Source organism: Bufo gargarizans, chromosome 1, assembly GCF_014858855.1.
Source record: "Bufo gargarizans isolate SCDJY-AF-19 chromosome 1, ASM1485885v1, whole genome shotgun sequence".
Lineage (NCBI taxonomy): Eukaryota > Metazoa > Chordata > Amphibia > Anura > Bufonidae > Bufo > Bufo gargarizans.
Genome location: NC_058080.1, coordinates 548,422,946 through 548,450,639, shown reverse-complemented (window position 1 = coordinate 548,450,639; position 27,694 = coordinate 548,422,946). Strand labels below are relative to the sequence as shown.

The window sequence follows — 27,694 nt, the reverse complement described above, 5'->3', positions numbered from 1 at the left end:
GAATAGCTGCACACTGCACTTCTGCTTGGCTTGATCTAGTAAGACTGCTACTTTTAGAAAAGGTTGGCCTTCTGGAGACCAAGGGAAAGAACTGCTGCTGTAGCACTTTCATAAGAAAATGTAGGTCATTTTGTTCTTACGGTTCTTCATTATTCATCACTTTAATAAGCTCCTGTACTAGGTCTTCTCTGGCAATGTCCTGGCTCTTTTTGATGATGTCAGCAAACAGATTCTTCCCATGTTGGAGTTTCTTCCAAGGGGTATCTAGCAGGCTGCAGCTCAAGCCGTACACTCCTGCAGAAGATATAAAATGTAAAAAAAAGTTGAAATACGATACCAACAAATGGAAATAGTAAAGCATCAGAATGTTTTCTCAGGTAACTAGGGTTTCATAGTCTTAGGCTGGTATTACACCAGGAGATGAAACTGCCACCTGCTCGTCATCAAGGAGACCCATGTATTACATGCAGTGATCTCCTCCACAGTATGCGGAGGAGCGATCGCTAATGCCATCGCTCATCCTCATACAGGATCATTATTTGTTGCAAGCAGACTGAGACAAGACACCACGATCTGCCGCCGGCTTAAAGATTGCGATTTTACCGATGAACGAGTGTTTGCTCATTCATCGGGTAATCGGTGGCAGCTTTGCACAGGCAGATCATCTCTAACATGCGTGTTAGCGATGATCTGCCCGACTATCGCCAGGTGTAATACAGCCCTAACTGTATTCATGATATATGTAGTTTAATATGACTGATTCCCAGCTTCACATCTGAGGTATAGGAACAGAAAAACCGCAGCACTGCATCTGGCATATGCCGGACAGCAACACTGCCCAATGGATCCCACCGACTATGCTGGGGTTTGTCAGCATTCTGCTGGACAAAATACAGCTGCAGCAGAGGTTTTTTGTCTGGTATTTTTGCCAAGATCTGCAATGGAGGTTCCTGCTGAAACCTACACTGCAGATGCCTTACCTAGAATATTAATGAAATACATCGTATTGCTCACCCTTCACCATACATTACATACTACATTACACCAAGCTTCACATATTAATAAAAAAAGCAACAGAGAAGTAATATGGGATGGGAAAAGGGAATATCCAGGTAACATTTGGGCTACACTCCTGATTTAATGGGTCTCTTAATTGTTATGGCAACCACTCTGAGTACAATTTTATCATGGAAGGTACATCCTGAATTCTGAACAGGGTGACAAGCTATTAACACTGATCTATATTTTGCCAATGTTGTGCAAAATCAAAGGAATGTGTCATCAGAAAATGTTTGCTATAAACCTGTTTTCATAAATCCTGAAATATTGAGGTTTTAACGCTTGTCACTGGGGCACACTCAGGAAAATATTTCCTGCTTTTTGTACCTACTTTTATCTTTGCTGTGTAGACCAAGGCAAGGCGAGCAGAGTAATTCTCATTAGAGGGGGATATACCAGACAAGGCTTGGATGTTGGTGCAATGCTGGGAAACAGATTGCAGAGAGGATTGTGTACATACTGATATTCAGCTTCCCCAGAGGAGGGGCTGTACTCCAACCTTTCTGGAATTGTCTACACTATATTCAATATGGCATGAAACCTTTTAAAAGTAAGAAATAATAAGCTACAATATCAAACTAAAATGTGGAGGTTCACTTAAATAAGCTATCAGAGGGCATGCTGCTTTCCAACACTATAAAATGCTGGCAGTCGAGGGAGAGGGCAGCCAGCGATGATGACATGACCCTGCACCTACAGCGGCACGGCACAGACTGAGGGCAAAGGGTTTTGCCAACTACTGCCTCTTTTCCTGAACCTTGAAGTAGTGATTGCCAAATGAATCTCCAGAAAGCACTACTGCGCCAACACTTCAAGAATATAAGCATGTGGAGGACAATTGCCTAAAAAGACTACTAGGATATGGTTATTGACACAAATTGGGTCCGTTTAGTAAAATGCTGTATTCTGTTTGGAGTTTTCTTTAAATGGGCTGTAAAGAATGGGGGACCCACTTGTCCAGACCTGTAAAGGGAAGCTTACTGAACTGCTTCCTGGCGCTGGCTCCTCGCATCTTCTCCTTCCGGCCTGTGATGCTCTGCTGGGTTCCATTGTTGTAAACATCTGGTTTGACATTGCTGCAGCGGAGACTGGATCCCGTTGCGTCATGACGTAAGGGGAGCCGGTGACCGCTGCAGTCAGTGATTGGCTGCAGGCAATGTCAACCCAGATGTTTACAGAGAGGGAACCCAGCAGAGCATCACAGAAATGGCGGAGAAGGGATGGGGAACCAGCACTGGGAAGCAGGTAAATAATCTTCCCTTCACAAGTCCAGTCAAGTTGAAGAGGGGGGTGGGAAGCAAACCCCCACCCCCACACTTGCACAATACCTTTAGGGTACTTTCACACTTGCGTTAAACTTTTCCGGTATTGAGTTCCGTCCTAGGGGCTAGTTTTATCCTAATGCATTCTGAATAGAGAGCAATCCGTTCAGGCTGCATCAGGATGTCTTCAGTTCAGTCATTGTATGGTATTTGGACGGAGAAAATACCACAGCATGCTGCCGGATCCAGCATTATTTTCCATTAAAATGCATTACTGCCGGTTGCGGCCCCAAGTGTTTCAGAAAAACGGATCCAGTTTTGCGGTCTCTGCATGCGCAGACCTTTAAAAATGTGAAATAGATAAATTCCGGATCCGCTTGTCCAGATGACAACCGGAGAGACGGATCCAGTATTGCAATGCATTTGTGAGACAGATCCGCATCTGGATCCGTCTACAAATGGTATCCGTTTGCATACAGAACTGCCTGCCGGAATCCAACAACGCAAGTGTGAAAGTACCCTTAAAATGAAGTTTAGATTTACGTAAGGCTACAATCTAACTTTTAATGGATGACTAGATGGAAACAAGTAACAAATAAAAAGTTAAAAAGAATGTAATAGAAATATAATGCTTCACTTCATAAATTGGTGCCGTATCCCCATGAATACAATGTGAGACAATCTGAGCACAGCAACATCTGCTCTGCTTGTATAGGTTTTCCCCATGTTCATTTCTTCACACATTCCAAAAACACACTTGCAGGTTTGCCGACTTCCTATGACCTGGCTCAAATATTTACCTATGATCGGAAGAAGGAAATTAAAGGGGTTTTCCATTCTTTAGATATTGATGGAGGAGAAAGTGAATGGGAGATGAGCTGCAGTACACCAGCACAGTAGACAGAGCCATCTGCTTCCGTCTCCATCCACTGGTTTCCAGTGCGGGCAGGTGTCATGTGATGGACCCCCATCGATCTGATACTGATGACCTATCAAGTCATCAAAATTTATAGAGTGGAGGACCCCTTTAAATGAATGATCCACTGGGGAAGGGAAAGAAGAGTGCTTACATTCCCTGTACATGTACTAAAAAAAATGAGAGGCAGTAAAAAGAATCAATAATAACCTGAACTGAAGTTAGAAAACCAAATATTTTATTTGCTCAGTATTCACCCGAGCTTGTATTATTGCATTGTGATTTCCATTACCTTCATGAGTACTATAAATGCTATCAGACATTTCACTGCGTCATGTTCTAGCACTCTGAACTCAAGCCTGTCACCTCAAATAGAAGAGAACAAGAGTTGCATGCACAATGCACTTGACTGTCTTTGGAGAGCCACAGTTAACCATTAAATGTCAGTCAGTGCTTTCGAGTGTAACAGAAAGGAATGACAATGTGTAATGGATCAGCATGGGATAGATTTCAAAAGCCAGCTAGTAAAAACTAAAAAAACTAAAAAAATAATTCTTCTGATTTGGGAGTGAATTGCAACAACAGGGGACATCTGTGATGGAATGTGAAGCAATCACAAGAAAATCCATATTGGTCTTGAGCCTTCTTTTCCTCATCTATTTGAGTCAGATAACATTTTGCACTTGAATTGGATGTCCTTTCAATGACTCCCCAGTTAATCTTGCATCATTTGGCATGCTATAAACATACTGAGTTTAGAGAGAGCTAGCCTAGACTGTAGGTGTCTTCCCTTGTACGTACATTAACCCTTCACAGAGACAACAAGCAACCATAATCTAACTGGAAATGCGATGTGTCATCAGAAAATGACCTATTGTTTATATAATGTTTTTATACTAAACATTTCAAAAATAATTTTGGCGACGTTATTTTTTCCATGTCAATATCTACACAACATCTTATATTTTCACACTGGCCACTAAAGCCTTATAATAGATGACACTTCTTGGTCTGTTCAAATCACTTTAATGCCATTATCTGCTTATCATTAACAATAGAATTAGAATCACAGATATCACCTTTATATATCGATAACACAGGATCCACCATTTACTCTACTCTCTCCTGATCTCTGTACCGATCGCAGTGCATGCCTAGAAAACCCACCCACAGAAGTGCATGCAGTCCCCTCCTGTCCATTGTGTCTATGGCCCTTGTGGCTGCTGTAAAGCACATCACTAAGGGCTCTGTAATTGCTAGTAAAGGGCATCTATCTGCTGATTTGTACCTATGAACCTGACTGACCTGTTGTATGTGCACGCCTGTCCCTGACTTCTACTAAAGTCAATACAAGTTCAGAGACCACTGCAGTTGCAGAGAGAGCAGAGCTTCTAGGTTTAACAACGCCCCAGTTGCTCCTAGAGGCTCATCTGCATATATTAAGACATCATTTTCCTCATCAATGTAGGCACATGTGAACAAGGGACTAACAGATGCCTTTGGCTGCCAAACGCACATGAAACAGATCAGGTCGTGTCAGGTACAAATCTGCTGACAGATGTCCTCTAAGAACATTTCAGGCAAGATGGCAGCCCCCAAAATTAAGTTCGGAAAACAGAATAAAAAAAAAATCTGCAGTCCGAAAATAAATAAAAAAAAGAATAGGAAAAAAAGGGATCCAAAAAATAGCTGTTACCAAAACTCTGGTCGGCCGACAGTTGACTCTCCAGCATACACACACATAAAGGGTGAGGGGAGTAAGCTGCTGCTAGACACCTCTGTTGGTGGCTTTCCTCCCCGAGATCAAAAGGATCAGGCATGATGAACTAATACTGTAGGGATCTGTGTGTGCACAGGGCCAGCAACAACAGACATCACTGGATTCAGCTGTCTTAGAAGTCCAAACTCTAAAGTTTATTTTGTATCCAGCACAAAACAAGGCATTCAAGTTATATTAGCACTTGGGGTGAAGCCATGGCACCAAAATAACACAAGCATTAAATCAAAGTCCTGGCCCGTCTGGGCGCTAACCAAACAGTGGATTCTACCTCACCTAGGTACAAATTCCATGTAGATCAGACTATTTGTATATATTTTTTTTTTACAGGAGACAGGTCTACCAGCGTCAAGGCTCTGACCCAGACTGACCGCCTGTGGCCTCCATTTATTCCTCAGTAACAATCCCAGTGACTACCCCTCCGAACACCTCACGCAAGGAGGAATAGCTATATTGGAGTGAGTTGGAATGGTAGGACCCTCTACCTATTCTACAAAGTCTGAATAAACCAGTTCCAGCAGACTATACTTTTGTGAAACCATACAGCTTAGTTTTGCATTCCTTTTATCTCACCCATCTGAGCAATTTGGGGCGAGATATAAACTCCTTCCAGTACTTCACTAAAGACACTGTTATAGCACACTCAACTAAATCGATTTGCGGACTTCACAGCACAGGGATGCAAAAGATGTGGAGAACACAACCATGTGCTGTCCGCATTCGTCTGTTCCGCGGCCCCACAAAAAAGTAGAACATGTCCTATTCTTGTCCATTTTACGGACAAGGATAGGACAGTTCTATAGAGGGCAGGACGTTCTGTTCCGCAAAATGCGGAATACACACAGCCGGTATCCGTGTTTTGTGGATCCGCAAATCGCGGACCGCAAAAACTGCAATGGCCGTGTGCATGAGCACTAAAAGCGACTTTGTGTTAGTATGGAAAAAGGGGAAGGCTGAGACATTTTTGGGCCTGCTTAAAATTCTGAACTTCAGATGCTACAACTGTGGTATTGAAATGTAATCTACAGGAAGATGCCAGCAATGGCTGTGCACATCTCTGCTCATGATCGGAATAATACCGTATTTAGAGACTCCCTATGAGCGAATACAGGATGATAAAAATGTCCCAATAATAACTTTTGAGGATGATAATCGGTTTGGGGAGAAGTCCATTTTGGAAAGCACAGTTTTACTTACACAAAGACGGTAATGTTTGTAGATAGAGGTTTACTAATGAACTCTCCCCTAGCAGCAAATGGGATAAGCTATTATATAAGAGTTTAATGAAGATAACTGGGAGATCATTGCAGTCTAATGAGGGCACCAATTACAGAATGCCAGAAAGTTAAATAGGTCAGCAGATCAAATGCACAGTTATGGAAGCATAAATGGCTATTTAAGAAGGCTATTCTTTTGGAAATATAACATACAATATGCAGCACAGGCTCAGTCAATGAACTCCCCACAGATCAATGAAGATCACAGGAAATAACCCGCTGGGAGAGTTCTCAAAGTTTAAAACTTTCATTTGTAATATTTGTTGTTATGCAGCTACAGCATCCCTGGAACCTTCTCTGATGTGTGACTATTTCTCATCCTATTCTGTGATGAACATTAAACCCTTCACCCCCAGAAGATTTTTCATTTTTGCATTTCAATCCCTTTCCAGGCCCATCACTTTTTTTTATTTATTTTTTTGTTCACATAGCCCAGCCGTATGAGGCCTTGTTTTTTTGCAGGGCAAGTTGTACTTTGTAATGGCACCATTTAATATTGCATACAACTTCGAAAAAAAAAAAAATCCAAATGGGGTGGAATTGGAAATATAAAAGCAATTCTGCCACCGTTTTATGGGTTTTGTTTTGAAGACATTCCTCCAGGTCAGTACGATAACAGCAATACCACATTTTATGGTTTATATTGCATTTTATTACTGAAATAAAATAAAGATCTTTAAAAAAAAGATTTTTTATTTTATTTTCTTTGCCATATTCTGACCCCAATATAACTTTTTTGTAGTTATGTGTATGGAGCAGTGTGAGAGCTCATTGATACCATTTTGGGGTGTATATTACTTTTTTTAAATCACTTTTCTTCAACTTTTTGGTGGGAGGTGAAGTGACCAAAAATTGGCCATTTTGATTGTCAATCCCGTATGGGTTAAATATTTTCATAATTTAATAATATGGGTGCTTTTAAATGTGGTGATGCCCATAAGCAGGGGAGTAACAATCGCGGTTGCAGAGGGTGCGAGGGGAAGGGGGCCCACTGCGCTCACATGTAATGGGAGCGCTCTGACGGGGCCCGGCATGAAGTACAGTAAAAACACCGGGCCCATACAAGAGGGGGCGCAAAGGCAAGTGTGTGTGTGGGGTGGGCACATACTCACCCGGCAGTTCTTGTCACTGCCGGGCTGTTGTCTCCAGAGTGAAGCAGGGAGCTCTCTCCGCTCCCTGCTTCACTTTTCTTCTGAGCTCCGGCGCTCCCCCTGCAGGCCGCACATCGCAATGCTGGCTGTGGGAGGAGCGCCGAAAGCCCGGGAATCGGCCAGCAGCGTGATGGGAGTGCGGGAGCGTGTCATCAGGGAAGAAGGTAAGTATGTGTTTTTCCCCCCATAGAGCTGCAGACTGGAGGCAAAAGGGGGGCCACAACAAAAGTGAGGGGGCACAAAAGTGGGCATTTTTACTGAGGAGGCACCTAATCTGCCATAACTACTTTGAGGGGGCACCTAATCTGGCATAACTACTGTGAGGGGGCACATATGTGGACATAACTACTGTGAGGGGGCACATATCTGGGCACTACTACTGTGAGGGGGCACATATCTGACCATAACCACTGTGAGGGGGCACATATCTGACCATAACCACTGTGAGGGGGCACATATCTGGCATATCTACTGTGAGGGGGCACATATCTGGCATATCTACTGTGAGGGGGCACATATCTGGGCATTACTACTGTGAGGGGGCACATATCTGGGCATTACTACTGTGAGGGGGCACAAATCTGGGCATTACTACTGTGAGGGGACACATATCTGGGCATAACTACAGTGAGGGGGCACAAAAGTGGGCATAACTACTGTGACAGGAACAAAGGTGGGCATAACTGCTGTGAAGGGCCACAAGTAGGACATAACTATTGTGAAGGGGCCACAAAGTGGGCTTCATTACTGTGAGGGGCTACAATGTGGGCATTAGTACTGTGTGGTAGCACTTAGGGGAAATGTCCTCGATTACCCTGCTATACATTGGCATGGCTCAGTCTTAGAGGCCAGCACAGTGCCCCCTGCTGGTGATTTCACAGGGGCAGTCACCATCCCTATCTTATGTGATTATTCTTTTTTTCTCTGTCACCACAGGGATCTTGTTCTGGATCCAGTGGACGTCACGCCAACGCCAGCGACACCCTGGATGAGGTAGGACCAGATTTTATTAGTTAGGACTGGGTGAGTGTAGCAATGCATTGGGCTTAGTGTAAGAAAAAATGCCGCCTCTTTGAATAATGATAGGCATTGTAATATTAATTTCAGCAAATACATTTATTTTTCAAAAATGTACTGTCTTTTAGATATACTGTCCTTTCCACCCAGGATTCCCCTCCTTATTTATCCACAGTTGCCCATGGTTACGGCCACTGCTGCAGTTCAGCGGGGGTGGCCGCACTTGCACTGCTCTGCCAAGACATTTCACATGGAGGACAGCTGGGTTCTCATGAGCAATCAGGCTGGAGCATGTGCAGTAGCTGACATAGAGCAGAAGAGGACGGAACTAGCGCATGCTCAGTAGCATCTGAGCGTCCTATTCTGCTCTAATGTATTAGGCTACTTTCACACTAGCATTTGGTGCGGATCCGTCATGAATCTGCACAGACGGATCCGTTCAGATAATACAACCGTCTGCATCTGTTCAGAACGGATACATTTGTATTATCTTTAACATAGCCATGAAGGATCTGTCTTGAACACCGTTGAAAGTCAATGGAGGATGGATCAGTTTTCTATTGTGCCAGATTGTGTCATAGAAAACGGATCCGTCCCCATTGACTTACACTGTGTGTCAGAACGGATCCGTTTGGCTCACTTTCGTCAGACGGACACCAAAACGCTGCAAGCAGCGTTTTGGTGTCCGCCTCCAAAGCGGAATGGAGACGGAACGGAGGCAAACTGATGCATTCTGAGCGGATCCTTTTCCATTCAGAATGCATTAGGGCAAAACTGATCCGTTTTGGACCACTTGTGAGAGCCTTAGCAGACACAAGTTACCAGAGCACTTATCATGGCTGTCACGGAGTGTTTGCTCTAAGGTGATCTGAGTTTTTTGAAGCACGGAAGTCCTGGAGTAAGGGGGATGGAAGCCTAATACACAGAGCGATGTCTCATTTCTCACTCAGCAGCTAGGGCAGGGGTACTGAACTGGTGGACCGTGGTTGCCAGCTGTCCAGACCCCTGCATGTCCCACATAACGTTCAACTCTATCTGTGTCTGAGGACGCAGATCCATTTGAATAGAATGGTGAAGCAGGGAGCCGGGAATCTAAGGTGGCATAACCCTTTGAAGGAGGACATCTGAGTGGCAAAACTGTGAGGGGGCCACTAAAGGGGACATAACTGTGTTGGTGGGGGAGGGAAATTAGGGGAATAACTGTCTGGGGGCCATAATTTATATGGGGGGCTTCACTGTTTGGAGGCACTTGAGGGGGCAGCACTGTGGGGGCATAACTTTGTGGGAAGGAGTCTAAAGGGGGCGTGTGTGTGTGTGTGTGTGTGGGGGGGGGGGGGGGGGGGGGCATAGTAACAGATGACCTGAATATGTATAAATATACAGCTACGATATATGGTGTAGTAGAATAGTGGTGCACTATATTGTATTATGCTATATATAATATAGTAAAATAACGGTGCAGGTAAACAGAGTACAAAAGTAAATCTATATAAAAAAGAGAAAGGGATACTAATGTAAGTGTATATGAGAGAAGAAAGAAACAATTCAATAAGTCCCCACGCCTGCATAGCCCATAATCCATCGAATAGGCAAACCAGGATCTGCAGACACACTAAGTATAAGTGCATGCGCAGAACCCTGGGAGAAAGTATTGCGAGAATATCCAGTTTGGAAATAATGAACAAAGTCCGTACACATGGACCAATCACGTAGTAAACTAGCAGGAATAAGATCGCGAGTAGAAAAAAGTAAAAGTTCGGGCGCATGCGCAAATCTCCATCACTATGCCACGTTAGAATGCATCATATGACAATGATCCTCTGTGGCCTATTAGGGAAAAGGAGGCGCGGTAGCAAAAGGGGAGGGAAATGATGATCTGGTAGATTATTGGAGCATGGAAACATGTGACCAAATAGGAGTAAACCCCCATCACTATGCCGCATTAGAATGCATCATATGACAATGATCCTCTGTGGCCTATTAGGGAAAAGGAGGCACGGTAGTAAAAGGGGAGGGAAATGATGATCTGGTAGATTATTGGAGCATGGAAACATGTGACCAAATAGGAGTAAACCCCCATCACTATGCCGCATTAGAATGCATCAAATGACAATGATCCTCTGTGGCCTATTAGGGAAAAGGAGGCACGGTAGTAAAAGGGGAGGGAAATGATGATCTGGTAGATCATTGGAGCATGGAAACATGTGACCAAATAGGAGTAAACCCCCATCACTATGCCGCATTAGAATGCATCATATGACAATGATCCTCTGTGGCCTATTAGGGAAAAGGAGGCGCGGTAGTAAAAGGGGAGGGAAATGATGATCTGGTAGATTATTGGAGCATGGAAACATGTGACCAAATAGGAGTAAACCCCCATCACTATGCCGCATTAGAATGCATCATATGACAATGATCCTCTGTGGCCTATTAGGGAAAAGGAGGCGCGGTAGTAAAAGGGGAGGGAAATGATGATCTGGTAGATTATTGGAGCATGGAAACATGTGACCAAATAGGAGTAAACCCCCATCACTATGCCGCATTAGAATGCATCAAATGACAATGATCCTCTGTGGCCTATTAGGGAAAAGGAGGCGCGGTAGTAAAAGGGGAGGGAAATGACGATCTGGTAGATCATTGGAGCATGGAAACATGTGACCAAATAGGAGTAAACCCCCATCACTATGCCGCATTAGAATGCATCATATGACAATGATCCTCTGTGGCCTATTAGGGAAAAGGAGGCGCGGTAGTAAAAGGGGAGGGAAATGATGATCTGGTAGATCATTGGAGAATGGAAACATGTGACCAAATAGGAGTGATTAAATGATGGTTCACGCCCCCAACACTCACACATGCTTTATCCCCTGAAGACGCTGGTTACACAGCGAAACATGTCGGGAAGCAGAGTGTAGGAGGTGTTAGGTTTTAGGCAGTGACATAGCGGCAGCACGCTCAAATACATGGGCATATCGACAGTTCTATAGCAGGCGGCAATAACAGAAAATATAGGACAAGTGATATAACAATAGAGAGGGAAGAGGAGAAATAGGAGCAGCAGCTGAGCAGGAGGAGGAAAAATAAGAGCGGCAGGTGCTGTAATAATCACAAACGAAAGTGAAAGCAACACCACCTATAAACTTATTTAGAAAGGACCTCACCTATATTCACTATCCGTCACAATTCCCTATCCTTCACCCCCTCCAGTCCCCCCCCCCCCCAAGTTCTAACCCCTCTGCTGTTCAGTCCATTGATACAAGCCAGCTATAACAGTGAAATACAGAGCATATAGGTAGAACAAAGTGAATAAGACCGCATCACTGAGAGTTTTAATGTCTATAGTTTAGCAGTTATGTTCTAAGTGTAATCAGGGCCGTTTCTAGGACCGGGCGGGCCGGGCGGGCCGGGCGGCCGCCCGGGGCGCTGTCAGAAGGGGGGCGCCGGCAGGGGCGCCCTCTTGTTGTGCCAGATGTGTCTCCTGGTTATTATTACATTTACTCTCCCGTCTCCTGCGCCCCCCCCCCCGAGATCTCTCCTGCCGAGTCCTCTCTTACAGTGTCCGTGCGGACGGCGCTCACTTCTGACATCATGCGCCTGCTCCTCCCACTAGGTGGCGCAGGCGCGTGACGTACAGTAAGTGAGTGAGCGCCGGCGCCGCACTGCCTGCCAGCCTGTGTTACCGCCCTGAACACTGCTGAAAAGAAGCACTGCTGTGAGAGACTGGAGTGACAGTCCAGACTCCAGAGGCGTTAAATGTGGTTAGGTTACAACACAAATTATATTATGGGGACACTGTGGTCTGTGGGTGGGCATTAATTACAATGGGGGGCGCTGTGGGAGATATCTGATTTCTGAAAATGGGGGCCACTGTGGGGGACATTAAGTTTAATAAGGTAGGATCACTATGGACATTAGAATGCTGCTGTGGGTGTCATTACTGTATAATGTCTGATAGGCCTAGTCCTGAGCTGAGTTATATTACCCTGCCCATGCCCTGTATAATAATGTCCCCTTCCATGATACCCCATCTCCCTTAGTTATATTACCCCTCTGGGGTAATATAACTAAGGTGTATCAGGGTGCATTATTATACAGGACAGGGTAATATAACTCAGGACTAGGCCTATCAGACATTATACAGTAATGACACCCACAGCAGCCTCCATTCTAAATAATGTCCATAGTGATCCTTATTAAAAATAATGTCCCCCACAGGCAGGCTCTGCGGGCGGTGGCGCTCACTCACTGTACGTCACGCGCCACGCGCATTGCCGGATACGATGTTTAGCTTTTTCTGAATGGTTACCATGGCTGCCGGGACGCTAAAGTCCTGGCAGCCATGGTAAAGTGTAGTGGGGAGCGGGGGAGCAGCATACTTACCGTCCGTGCGGCTCCCGGGGCGCTTCAGAGTGACGTCAGGGCGCCCCAGGCGCATGGATGACGTGATCGCATGGCACGTCATCCATGCGCATGGGGCGCTCTGACGTCACTCTGGAGCGCCCCGGGAGCCGCACGGACTGTAAGTATACCGCTCCCCCGCTCCCCGCTCCTACTATGGCAACCAGGACTTTAATAGCGTCCTGGCTGCCATAGTAACACTGAAAGCATTTTGAAGACGGATCCGTCTTCAAATGCTTTCCGTACACTTGCGTTTTTCCGGATCCGGCGTGTACCTCCGGCAAGTGGAGTACACGCCGTATCCGGACAACGCAAGTGTGAAAGGGCCCTTACTCACGTGACGCGCATGCTCGTCCTGCTTCATTCATAAAGTAGGTGGAGCAGGCGCGTCACGTGAGTAAGTGACGTTACACCGCCGCCTGCTCTGCCTGTTACTGGAGCTTCATTGTAAGGTAAAAGCAGAAGTAAAGTAAAAGTAAAATAAAGTAAAAGTTACTGCCGGTTAAGGAATACTGCTGTGAGCGGCGGGGCCAGGGCTGTTATGGGAAGGGAGATCTGTGCATTGCACTGTTATGGGGAGGGGGATCTGTGGATGGCACTGTTATGGAGGATCTGTGGATGGCACTGTTATGGGGAGGGGGATCTGTGGATGGCACTGTTATGGGGAGATCTGTGGATGGCACTGTTATGGGGGATCTGTGGATGGCACTGTTATGGGGGATCTGTGGATGGCACTGTTATGGAGGATCTGTGGATGGCACTGTTATGGGGGATCTGTGGATGGCACTGTTATGGGGGGATCTGTGGATGGCACTGTTATGGGGAGATCTGTGGATGGCACTGTTATGGGGGGATCTGTGGATGACACTGTTATGGGGGATCTGTGAATGGCACTGTTATGGGGAGATCTGTGGATGGCACTGTTATGGGGAGGGGGACCTGTGGATGACAATGTTATGGGGAGGGGGATCTGTGGATGACACATATAGCATAAGATGCTATACAGTGTCATCCATAGATCCCCCCATAGCATAGTCACCCACCGGTCCCTCTCCCCATAACATTGTCATCCACAGGTCCCCCTCCCCATAACAGTGCCATTCACAGATCCCCCATAACAGTGCCATCCACAGATCCCCCTCCCCATAACAGTGCCATCCACAGATCCTCCATAACAGTGGCATTCACAATTTGTTTTAATAATTTTTCAAGTAAGATTATATAAACCCCTTTTTTGTCATTTTTAGGTTTTTTCCTGATTAATCGATGAAATTATCGACAACTAATCGATTATTCAAATAATCGTTAGCTGCAGCCCTAGTGTCATTATAACTGTATGATGTCTGATAGGCCTAGTCCTGAGTTATATTACCCTGCCCTGTATAATAATGTACCCTGATACCCCTTAGTTATATTACCCCTTGTTACCTCATGTACAGAGTCTGAAGAGGAAGAACCAAAAAAACATACTGCCCAGTGGACGGCATGTTCTTAGACGTTGCCCCCCAGCTGAAGTGGTGTCCGAGATCCCCAAGGTCCAAGCCAAGTAACTGTAAGTTTTCATGTGGAATATGTTTATGTTATACACATATAGCATACACCGTGCCACACAATATACAGTGTACCGCTACACTGTGTAGGGGTTATACTGTTTAATGTACAGCATGGCACAGAGGTTATATTGTTTGGCATGGTGTAACCTCCATACATTTTATGTACAGTATACAGTAATCCTTGCACTATGCCATACAATATACAGTATAATTCATACACCATGCTATACAATGTACATATCCATACACCATGCCAATATACAGCATAGTTCATACACCATGCTGTACAGCATATATTATAATCCTGTACATCCTGTATATACTTTACAGCATGATGTATCAATAAAATAAATAAATGAATAAAAAGGTATCTCTGCATATCGCAATACTCTCGTATTTTATCTTATTTATATATACTTATTTAGTTTTTTTCAGTATGATTAACTGGTGAAAATTATTAGTGCCCCCCCATTTTTGACTGTGTATCCTCTGGGCCCCCTCCCCTATATATTGCTCCTAGAGAATAAATCTTGTGTGCTGTAAAAAAATAAATATATGGTGAGACGGTTGCAAGTACTCTTCTGATATGATTTCATCGAGCAGTTTTGATGGGGGGGGGGGGGGGGGGAGGGGGAGTTTTTTTGACACTCGCCCTGAGAGAAATTTTACCTAGAAACTGCACTGAGTGTAATAATATTATATATATGTTAAAAATAACAAATAAAAGTGAAGTTTTAATTTTATAAGACAGTACATGATCCAAAAACGTAAACAGGTCCTGAGTGACCACCAGTTAGTAAATTAAAATACTAAAACGTTAACTTGTACTGTGAGGTCAAAAAAGGAAAAAAATAACCTAAAAGGGAGCTGGGCATAGCACTGTTAGGAGGACCACTACAAGGTGCATAACTATTAGGGGGGGCATCAATGTTGGGGCCATCTAAGGGGAACATCACTGTGTGTGGGGCATCATACTGTGTGGTGAGAACTTAAGGGGGCAGCACTGTGTGGAGTCTAAAGGGTACATCATACTGTGTGAAGGACATTTAAGGGGTATCGCTTTGTGAGGCGAGCATTTAAAAGGTACATCATACTTTGTGAGGGAGGCATGTAGAGAACATCACTTTGTTCTGGGGCTTTTAAGAGGGGCTCACTTTGTGTGGGGGCACCAAGGGATCACCCTGCTTTGAGGGTGCACTTAGGGGTATCATACTCTGTGGAGCACTAAAGGGATATCATACTGTCTGAGGGGCATTAAAGGGGCATCATTATTGTTAGGTGGCACTGAAAGGACATTCTTACTGTTTGGTCGGCAGAAAGGAGATTAGGTGGGCTTAGAGGTGTGGCTTATTGTAAAAAAATAATAATAATAATACTGCAGCGCAACACGCCAATGGTGTTGTCCCTCCTTATATATTTTTTGTTTTGCAGCTCGGACTTTCATTCTACAGCAGACTCTGGTATGTGGACCTTTACAAAAAGCATTTGAGTACCCCTGGGCTAGGGCATGGAGGAGGAGAGCATTACACAGACACACAGTGACAAGAGGTGTACGAGGAGAGGCATGGGTGGATTAGTATACAGATGTGAGTCCTGCAGCCCTACTGCCATAAATTACTGCGTACACATTATGGCGACGCTGCCCCTGCTTTGTACTTTCCTTGCTAAACGAGTCTCAAACAGTGTTATAAAGGAGCACTCACAAGAATGCATGAGGGGTTTCCATAGCGTTATATGTACCTGCAGCTGCGCTGCCTAATGTATATGGACAGAAGCAAGCGGTGTACATACTAAGTGAATGTGCCTGTCACCACTGTGTCTGAAAACTCCAAATGCTGCATACTGTACATTACTGTATGAAAGCATTGAGAGTGCGCACACAGCCAGGCCAATATTCATGACTGTCATGTAACTCATTATGGCCCTGCCCACAAAGAACATCAGTGGAGCTAAAAGTGAAGCAGTTATGCTAGTTAGGGATGAAGGTGGAAGATGAGAATACTCCTTTAAGTCAATATAAAAAGTGCGGCCAGCAATCACAGAATATTAACGAAGTTCCACTGCTCCTCACCAGAACATCTCTTTGTTACATATTCCAGACACAATCAGATGAAATCTTCTCTCTTCTTATTTATTAGAGGTTTCAATGTGCAAACAACACATCAAAATGCTATAAATAAATATGTATCAAACCTGGATCATCCGAGTAAGGCTCCTTTCACACTAGCGTTCGCTGGTCCGCTCGTGAGCTCCGTTTGAAGGAGCTCACGAGCGGACCCGAACGCAGCCGTCCAGCCCTGATGCAGTCTGAATGGAGCGGATCCGCTCAGACTGCATCAGTCTGGCGGTGTTCAGCCTCCGCTCCGCTCGCCTCCGCACGGACAGGTGGACAGCTGAACGCTGCTTGCAGCGTTCGGCTGTCCGCCTGGCCGTGCGGATCCGTCCAGACTTACAATGTAAGTCAATGGGGACGGATCCGTTTGAAGATGCCACAATGTGGCTCAATCTTCAAGCGGATCCGTCCCCCATTGACTTTACATTGAAAGTCTGGACGGATCCGTCCGAGGCTATTTTCACACTTAGCTTTGTGAAAGTAGCCTTAACGTACTCTTTCAACTTCATTCCATTTGTAAATCTGGCATTCATATACAGTCCAAAGCTTGACCGTTAATGGTAATCCTTACTACTGTCAGAACACCGGACCTCAGGTTTCATACATATTTATTTACTACTTGTTCACGCGTTTTTTGCACATTGAAACCTCAAATAAGAAATGGAGAGGACTGATTCATGTGACTGTGATTAACTCATAGCTAAGTGCCATGTATTTACTTTTTAGGTGGTGCTGTTTGGGTCACACTTTTAGCCATAACAAATTTATTTCTCATAAAGAAATTACAATTCTATGCTAAAATGCATAAAAGATTGTAAAGTGATGGGTGGCATATTCACAATACGCCAGGTGTCTACAGTCAGAAAATAAAATGATTATATAAAATATAATTCAGGTTTTACTTGTATTTGTCATAATTGGCCTGGCAGCAAATGAGAAGATTATCAAACTAGATTTTCTGCCACCTGAGCAGGGACACATTCATACTTTCATACTTGCACAACTGTTTTAGCCCACTATCAGCATTGGAATTTGGAATACGTAATTAGTAATAAGAAGAAAGGAGCTGCACACTTGTTTTTAGTTATATATACAGTACAGACCAAAAGTTTGGACACACCTTCTCATTCAAAGAGTTTCCTTTTTTTTCATGACCATGAAAATTGTAGATTCACACTGAATGCATCAAAACTATGAATTAAACACATGTGGAATTATATACATAACAAAACAGTGTGAAACAACTGAAAATATGTCATATTCTAGGTTCTTCAAAGTAGCCACCTTTTGCTTTGATTACTGCTTTGCACACTCTTGGCATTCTCTTGATGAGCTTCAAGAGGTAGTCACCTGAAATGGTCTTCCAACAGTCTTGAAGGAGTTCCCAGAGATGCTTAGCACTCGTTGGCCCTTTTGCCTTCACTCTGCGGTCCAGCTCACCCCAAACCATCTCAATTGGGTTCAGGTCCGGTGACTGTGGAGGCCAGGTCATCTAGCGCAGCACCCCATCACTCTCCTTCATGGTCAAATAGCCCTTACACAGCCTGGAGGTGTGTTTGAGGTCATTGTCCTGTTGAAAAATAAATGATGGTCCAACTAAACGCAAACCGGATGGAATAGCATGCCGCTGCAAAATGCTGTGGTAGCCATGCTGGTTCAGTATGCCTTCAATTTTGAATAAATCCAACAGTGTCACCAGCAAAGCACCCCCACACCATCACACCTCCTCCTCCATGCTTCACGGTGGGAACCAGGCATGTAGAGTCCATCCGTTCACCTTTTCTGCGTCACACAAAGACACGGTGGTTGGAACCAAAGATCTCAAATTTGGACTCATTAGACCAAAGCACAGATTTCCACTGGTCTTATGTCCATTCCTTGTGTTCTTTAGCCCAAACAAGTCTCTTCTGCTTGTTGCCTGTCCTTAGCAGTGGTTTCCTAGCAGATATTCTACCATGAAGGCCTGATTCACACAGTCTCCTCTTAACAGTTGTTCTAGAGATGTGTCTGCTGCTAGAACTCTGTGTGGCATTGACCTGGTCTCTAATCTGAGCTGCTGTTATCCTGCGATTTCTGAGGCTGGTGACTCGGATGAACTTATCCTCCGCAGCAGAGGTGACTCTTGGTCTTCCTTTCCTGGGGCGGTCCGCATGTGAGCCAGTTTCTTTGTAGCGCTTGATGGTTTTTGTGACTGCACTTGGGGACACTTTCAAAGTTTTCCCAATTTTTCGTACTGACTGACCTTCATTTCTTAAAGTAATGATGGTCACTCGTTTTTCTTTACTTAGAATTTGTATTATGGCAAGAAAAAAGCAGCTAACAGTCTATTCAGTAGGACTATCAGCTTTGTATCCACCTGACTTCTTCACAACGCAACTGATGGTCCCAACCCCATTTATAAGGCAAGAAATCCCACTTATTAAAAACACAGAAATATAGTGGCAAATCTGGGGGAGCTGCTCAACCCCTAACACTGTAGCGTGTTTTTCATTGGGGGGAGCAGCCCCACCGCATGTGGACCGCAGCAAACGACTATCCCCAGCAAAAAAAATTGCATACGGTGGAGGATGTCGGCGCGGTCCACATGCACCACAAAGGCATCCTACACAAAACGGAGCATTGTGCAGATGAAAATATAATCATATAAATCACAGAAGAAATGCACCAAACGGATATGCCACTGACTATACTGGCTAGTCATAAATGCAGATATTAAAAGCTGAGACTTTTGCCAATATATTCCCGTCAGGAAGATATCGGAGCCCATCATGCACCACGTCACGGTTCTCAGCATGGCAAGGGGTCCTACCACTAAGCTACCTATGGTGTGAACTCCCACTTATTAAACCTGACAGGGGACACCTGTGAAGTGAAAACCATTTTAGGTGACTACCTTTTGAAGCTCATCAAGAGAATGCCAAGAGTGTGCAAAGCAGTAATCAAAGCAAAAGGTGGCTACTTTGAAGAACCTAGAATATGACATATTTTCAGTTGTTTCACACTTTTTTGTTATGTATATAATTCCACATGTGTTAATTCATAGTTTTGATGCATTCAGTGTGAATCTACAATTTTCATAGTCATAAAAATAAAGAAAACGCTTTGAATGAGAAGGTGTGTCCAAACCTTTGGTCTGTAATGTAATATATATATCTATCTATATCTATCTAGAATCTAGATATCTATATATCTATAATATATATATATATATATATATATATATATAGATAGATAGATAGATAGAGAGAGATAGAGAGAGAGACAGAGAGAGAGAAATAGATGTGCAGCACACAAATCAAAAATGGTGCAATTCCTTGAGACGGATCACGGATTTTGATCCAGCTGAGTATATCCAAAAAGAATCCAAGGCAGCACACTGGTTTCCGTGAAAAAAAAAGGGTATTTTATTCACCCATGTGTAGACAGCAACGTTTCAGCTCTTTCTATGGAGCCTTTGTAAAGCCACGGAAACCAGTGTGCATCCTTGGATTCTTTTTGCGCATATATATATATATATATATATATATGGTAAAGTGGTCAGCAGCACTCTGTAGGATGCCAGGTGCAAATCCACAAACTCTCCTGGACAAGGAACAGTGAAGTAGAAATGACGAAAAATGAGCAGAACTCTGAGTTGAGTGCTGCCCATTTTTTGTCATTATATATATATATTTTTAAATATAGATGATTAAAGTTTGGGGTCTTCACCCTTTCACGCTATTTTTGGAGTGCTGCCTCATTTTTTGGACGTGTTTATAGTGGAGGAGAAGCCTGCCTTCCTAGAGGAATTGCACCCTGTTCACACCATCTGACTGTGCTGCTGCTCTATTTGCATTTGTGTGTGTATGTACACTACGTGCAGAATTATTAGGCAAATGAGTATTTTGACCACATCATCCTCTTTATGCATGTTGTCTTACTCCAAGCTGTATAGGCTCGAAAGCCTACTACCAATTAAGCATATTAGGTGATGTGCATCTCTGTAATGAGAAGGGGTGTGGTCTAATGACATCAACACCCTATATCAGGTGTGCATAATTAATAGGCAACTTCCTTTCCTTTGGCAAAATGGGTCAAAAGAAGGACTTGACAGGCTCAGAAAAGTCAAAAATAGTGAAATATCTTGCAGAGGGATGCAGCACTCTTAAAATAAGGAAGCTCTGTCTCTCATACAGTGTAGGAATAAAGACAATGCACATCTATCTATGTATAGACATGTATAAAAGATGAACAATGGAGGTGGGCAAAACATGTCAAATATGCTTCTGATGCAATGTAAACCAAACTCACACGAAATAATGAATCACAAAGTTTTTGAATGGATAATAACTTTAACTTTAAATTAAACTAATTTCAGTGTGGGTTAGTGGATTAAAACAGTTGTGCAAGCACACCCTTGGGTCCCTGGACAAAGGTCCGATCATCCCGAAAATGAAGTTTGATTTGGTATGCAAATAAGTTTGCAAGTGTCCAGTCCCAAGGCCAAAAAGTGCTCAGGCCCCCCACCCCATTTGGTCTTAATTTAAAGCTCCACCACTGTCGCACTCTCCTGCACTGAAATAAAGACTGGGAAGGTGGTGGTGGGGCACCAAGCAGGGTATATTGTTGAGAGGCTGAATACTTCCCAAGATTCGGACTTCCCACTGGGCACACTTATTTATCAAACTAGATTTTCTGCCACCTGAGCAGGGACACATTCATACTTTCATACTTGCACAACTGTTTTAGCCCACTATCAGCATTGGAATTTGGAATACGTAATTAGTAATAAGAAGAAAGGAGCTGCACACTTGTTTTTAGTTATATATACAGTACAGACCAAAAGTTTGGACACACCTTCTCATTCAAAGAGTTTCCTTTTTTTTCATGACCATGAAAATTGTAGATTCACACTGAATGCATCAAAACTATGAATTAAACACATGTGGAATTATATACATAACAAAACAGTGTGAAACAACTGAAAATATGTCATATTCTAGGTTCTTCAAAGTAGCCACCTTTTGCTTTGATTACTGCTTTGCACACTCTTGGCATTCTCTTGATGAGCTTCAAGAGGTAGTCACCTGAAATGGTCTTCCAACAGTCTTGAAGGAGTTCCCAGAGATGCTTAGCACTCGTTGGCCCTTTTGCCTTCACTCTGCGGTCCAGCTCACCCCAAACCATCTCAATTGGGTTCAGGTCCGGTGACTGTGGAGGCCAGGTCATCTAGCGCAGCACCCCATCACTCTCCTTCATGGTCAAATAGCCCTTACACAGCCTGGAGGTGTGTTTGAGGTCATTGTCCTGTTGAAAAATAAATGATGGTCCAACTAAACGCAAACCGGATGGAATAGCATGCCGCTGCAAAATGCTGTGGTAGCCATGCTGGTTCAGTATGCCTTCAATTTTGAATAAATCCAACAGTGTCACCAGCAAAGCACCCCCACACCATCACACCTCCTCCTCCATGCTTCACGGTGGGAACCAGGCATGTAGAGTCCATCCGTTCACCTTTTCTGCGTCACACAAAGACACGGTGGTTGGAACCAAAGATCTCAAATTTGGACTCATTAGACCAAAGCACAGATTTCCACTGGTCTTATGTCCATTCCTTGTGTTCTTTAGCCCAAACAAGTCTCTTCTGCTTGTTGCCTGTCCTTAGCAGTGGTTTCCTAGCAGATATTCTACCATGAAGGCCTGATTCACACAGTCTCCTCTTAACAGTTGTTCTAGAGATGTGTCTGCTGCTAGAACTCTGTGTGGCATTGACCTGGTCTCTAATCTGAGCTGCTGTTATCCTGCGATTTCTGAGGCTGGTGACTCGGATGAACTTATCCTCCGCAGCAGAGGTGACTCTTGGTCTTCCTTTCCTGGGGCGGTCCGCATGTGAGCCAGTTTCTTTGTAGCGCTTGATGGTTTTTGTGACTGCACTTGGGGACACTTTCAAAGTTTTCCCAATTTTTCGTACTGACTGACCTTCATTTCTTAAAGTAATGATGGTCACTCGTTTTTCTTTACTTAGAATTTGTATTATGGCAAGAAAAAAGCAGCTAACAGTCTATTCAGTAGGACTATCAGCTTTGTATCCACCTGACTTCTTCACAACGCAACTGATGGTCCCAACCCCATTTATAAGGCAAGAAATCCCACTTATTAAAAACACAGAAATATAGTGGCAAATCTGGGGGAGCTGCTCAACCCCTAACACTGTAGCGTGTTTTTCATTGGGGGGAGCAGCCCCACCGCATGTGGACCGCAGCAAACGACTATCCCCAGCAAAAAAAATTGCATACGGTGGAGGATGTCGGCGCGGTCCACATGCACCACAAAGGCATCCTACACAAAACGGAGCATTGTGCAGATGAAAATATAATCATATAAATCACAGAAGAAATGCACCAAACGGATATGCCACTGACTATACTGGCTAGTCATAAATGCAGATATTAAAAGCTGAGTCTTTTGCCAATATATTCCCGTCAGGAAGATATCGGAGCCCATCATGCACCACGTCACGGTTCTCAGCATGGCAAGGGGTCCTACCACTAAGCTACCTATGGTGTGAACTCCCACTTATTAAACCTGACAGGGGACACCTGTGAAGTGAAAACCATTTTAGGTGACTACCTTTTGAAGCTCATCAAGAGAATGCCAAGAGTGTGCAAAGCAGTAATCAAAGCAAAAGGTGGCTACTTTGAAGAACCTAGAATATGACATATTTTCAGTTGTTTCACACTTTTTTGTTATGTATATAATTCCACATGTGTTAATTCATAGTTTTGATGCATTCAGTGTGAATCTACAATTTTCATAGTCATAAAAATAAAGAAAACGCTTTGAATGAGAAGGTGTGTCCAAACCTTTGGTCTGTAATGTAATATATATATATATCTATATCTATCTAGAATCTAGATATCTATATATCTATAATATATATATATATATATATATATATATATATAGATAGATAGATAGATAGAGAGAGATAGAGAGAGAGACAGAGAGAGAGAAATAGATGTGCAGCACACAAATCAAAAATGGTGCAATTCCTTGAGACGGATCACGGATTTTGATCCAGCTGAGTATATCCAAAAAGAATCCAAGGCAGCACACTGGTTTCCGTGAAAAAAAAGGGTATTTTATTCACCCATGTGTAGACAGCAACGTTTCAGCTCTTTCTATGGAGCCTTTGTAAAGCCACGGAAACCAGTGTGCATCCTTGGATTCTTTTTGCGCATATATATATATATATATATATATATATATATATATGGTAAAGTGGTCAGCAGCACTCTGTAGGATGCCAGGTGCAAATCCACAAACTCTCCTGGACAAGGAACAGTGAAGTAGAAATGACGAAAAATGAGCAGAACTCTGAGTTGAGTGCTGCCCATTTTTTGTCATTATATATATATATTTTTAAATATAGATGATTAAAGTTTGGGGTCTTCACCCTTTCACGCTATTTTTGGAGTGCTGCCTCATTTTTTGGACGTGTTTATAGTGGAGGAGAAGCCTGCCTTCCTAGAGGAATTGCACCCTGTTCACACCATCTGACTGTGCTGCTGCTCTATTTGCATTTGTGTGTGTATGTACACTACGTGCAGAATTATTAGGCAAATGAGTATTTTGACCACATCATCCTCTTTATGCATGTTGTCTTACTCCAAGCTGTATAGGCTCGAAAGCCTACTACCAATTAAGCATATTAGGTGATGTGCATCTCTGTAATGAGAAGGGGTGTGGTCTAATGACATCAACACCCTATATCAGGTGTGCATAATTAATAGGCAACTTCCTTTCCTTTGGCAAAATGGGTCAAAAGAAGGACTTGACAGGCTCAGAAAAGTCAAAAATAGTGAAATATCTTGCAGAGGGATGCAGCACTCTTAAAATTGCAAAGCTTCTGAAGCGTGATCATCGAACAATCAAGCGTTTCATTCAAAATAGTCAACAGGGTCGCAAGAAGCGCGTGGAAAACCCAAGGCGCAAAATAACTGCCCATGAACTGAGAAAAGTCAAGCGTGCAGCTGCCAAGATGCCACTTGCCACCAGTTTGGCCATATTTCAGAGCTGCAACATCACTGGAGTGCCCAAAAGCACAAGGTGTGCAATACTCAGAGACATGGCCAAGGTAAGAAAGGCTGAAAGACGACCACCACTGAACAAGACACACAAGCTGAAACGTCAAGACTGGGCCAAGAAATATCTCAAGACTGATTTTTCTAAGGTTTTATGGACTGATGAAATGAGAGTGAGTCTTGATGGGCCAGATGGCTGGATTGGTAAAGGGCAGAGAGCTCCAGTCCGACTCAGACGCCAGCAAGGTGGAGGTGGAGTACTGGTTTGGGCTGGTATCATCAAAGATGAGCTTGTGGGGCCTTTTTGGGTTGAGGATGGAGTCAAGCTCAACTCCCAGTCCTACTGCCAGTTTCTGGAAGACACCTTCTTCAAGCAGTGGTACAGGAAGAAGTCTGCAAGGTAAGAAAAACATGATTTTCATGCAGGACAATGCTCCATCACACGCGTCCAAGTACTCCACAACGTGGCTGGCAAGAAAGGGTATAAAAGAAGAAAATCTAATGACATGGCCTCCTTGTTCACCTGATCTGAACCCCATTGAGAACCTGTGGTCCATCATCAAATGTGAGATTTACAAGGAGGGAAAACAGTACACCTCTCTGAACAGTGTCTGGGAGGCTGTGGTTGCTGCTGCACGCAATGTTGATGGTGAACAGATCAAAACACTGACAGAATCCATGGATGGCAGGCTTTTGAGTGTCCTTGCAAAGAAAGGTGGCTATATTGGTCACTGATTTGTTTTTGTTTTGTTTTTGAATGTCAGAAATGTATATTTGTGAATGTTGAGATGTTATATTGGTTTCACTGGTAAAAATAAATAATTGAAATGGGTATATATTAGTTTTTTGTTAAGTTGCCTAATAATTATGCACAGTAATAGTCACCTGCACACACAGATATCCCCCTAAAATAGCTAAGACTAAAAACAAACTAAAAACTACTTCCAAAAATATTCAGCTTTGATATTAATGAGTTTTTTGGGTTCATTGAGAACATGGTTGTTGTTCAATAATAAAATTAATCCTCAAAAATACAACTTGCCTAATAATTCTGCACTCCCTATATATATATATATATATATATATATATATATATATGTGTGTATACCGTATTTTTCGCCGTATAAGACGCGAAAAATACGGTATATATATATATATATATATATATATATAGATATAGATATATATCTATATATCTATCTATATCTATAATTATATATAGATCCATAAAGAGATTCAGGCAGCACTCCCTTTAGTGCAAATATAATGATGCAGGTGCACGCGGTGGTCCCTCGATATGGGACAAATTCAGTAGAGAAGGAAAGTCCGCAGCACTCCTTTAAGTAAAAAAGTGAAATTTATTCACACATGTCTGACATGTGTGAATAAATTTCACTTTTTTACTTAAAGGAGTGCTGCGGACTTTCCTTCTCTACTATAATTATATATATATATATATATATATATATATATATATATATTTTTTTTTTTATTTTTTTTATTTTTCTATTGATCTGTATCTCTATATACATATATAAATGATATATATAGATATATATTTATATAGTGATATAGATCGGTAAATATATCTCCATATACATAGATGGAGATATAAAAATGTTACAAATGTGAAAAAAGTGAAAATTTCTGAAGACTTTCTGAAGGCAATGTGTATGTGTATATGTATATATATATATATATATATATATATATATATATATATATATATATATATATACATACACACACACACACGAAACTCGAAAAAGTAGAATATCGTGAAAAGTTCATTTATTTCAGTAATGCAACTTAAAAGGTGAAACTAACATATGAGAGAGACTCATTACATGCAAAGCGAGATATTTCAAGCCTTTACCCTGGGTTCACACCTGAGCGTTCTGAAAGGAGCGCTCTGTATGCGCGATTGTACCGGCGTTTACAATCGCGCATACAGAGACAAGCGAACGCCCATTGTCGCGCGTTCCCGAAAGTCTATGTACGGGAACGCGCAACAAAACGCCCCAAAGAAGCTCAAGAACTTTTTTGAGCGTAGGGCGTTTTTCAGCGCTTTCAAACGCGCTGTAAAACGCTCAAGTGTGAACCAGGGCCATAGGGAAGCATTGGTTTTCATGTGTTGAGCGTTTTACAGCGCGTTTGAACACGCTGTAAAACGCTCAGGTGTGAACCCAGCGTTATTTGTTTTAATTTGGATGATTATGGCTTATAGCTTATGAAACCCCAAAGTCTCAATTTTGAGGTACCCTTTTCTCAGGGGGTATGAATTAATTAGCTGACTAGAGTCTGACACTTTGAGTCTAAAATATTGATCCTTTTCACAAATTTCTAATTTTAAGCTGCATTGATGCAATTCCTTTGAATTTGTGTTACGGAAATAAATGGACTTTTGCAAGATATTCTAATTTTTCGAGTTTCACCTGTGTATGCACACACACTACTCTCAAAATCTTTTTTTTTTTGCTTGTGGGTGAGATTTCAGGATGAACCTAAAATGTACTCTAATCTTTATAGGTGAATTTAATGTGACCTTCTCTAAACTTTTGAATGCACATGTCCAACTGTTCAATATTTCAGTACTTTTTGCACAAATTACTGTTCTCTCACAATGAGCTTAACGGCAAAAATCACAACAGGTGTTTGATCCATGAATCACCCAATAGATTTCCTGGTTCAATTAGAATTGGTGTTTAAACAGTCCTCATCATGCTGTTCACATTTTGACATCATGAGACCAAGACGACACTTTGCCATTGCGAAGCTTAAGCAGGATGTTCTCAGACATAAGTGGCCACTAAGCTTACAGTGTCAGTGTCATCAGTAGGTTGCAACAGATATACAGAGAGACTGGAAGAGTCACAGAAAGGCATAGAAGTGGACATCCTTTGGCCACATCCCACACCGATGACCGCTTTATTGTAAACAATGCCCTGCGGAACCGAATGATCAGTGCAACCCAACTAAAGGCAAATTTAAGGGATGTTCGATGCACCTAAGTGTCATGTCAGACCATTCAAAACCGTTTACATCAGCATGGTCTGCGTGCTAGATGACCTGCAAAGGTACCTGACCACACCAGGTGTGTCTACTCAA

The 27,694-nt window shown here is 43.0% G+C and overlaps 1 protein-coding gene across 1 annotated transcript in view; it reads right to left on the bottom strand.

The window, feature by feature from the left end:
* Nucleotides 1-27,694, bottom strand: part of LOC122928700 (transport and Golgi organization protein 2 homolog) — a 43,808-nt gene that overhangs the window by 11,871 nt on the left and 4,243 nt on the right. The window contains exon 3 of the mRNA XM_044281836.1: nt 141-294. Within this exon, the coding sequence (XP_044137771.1) occupies nt 141-294 (154 nt within the window). The remainder of the gene's footprint in view (nt 1-140; nt 295-27,694) is intronic.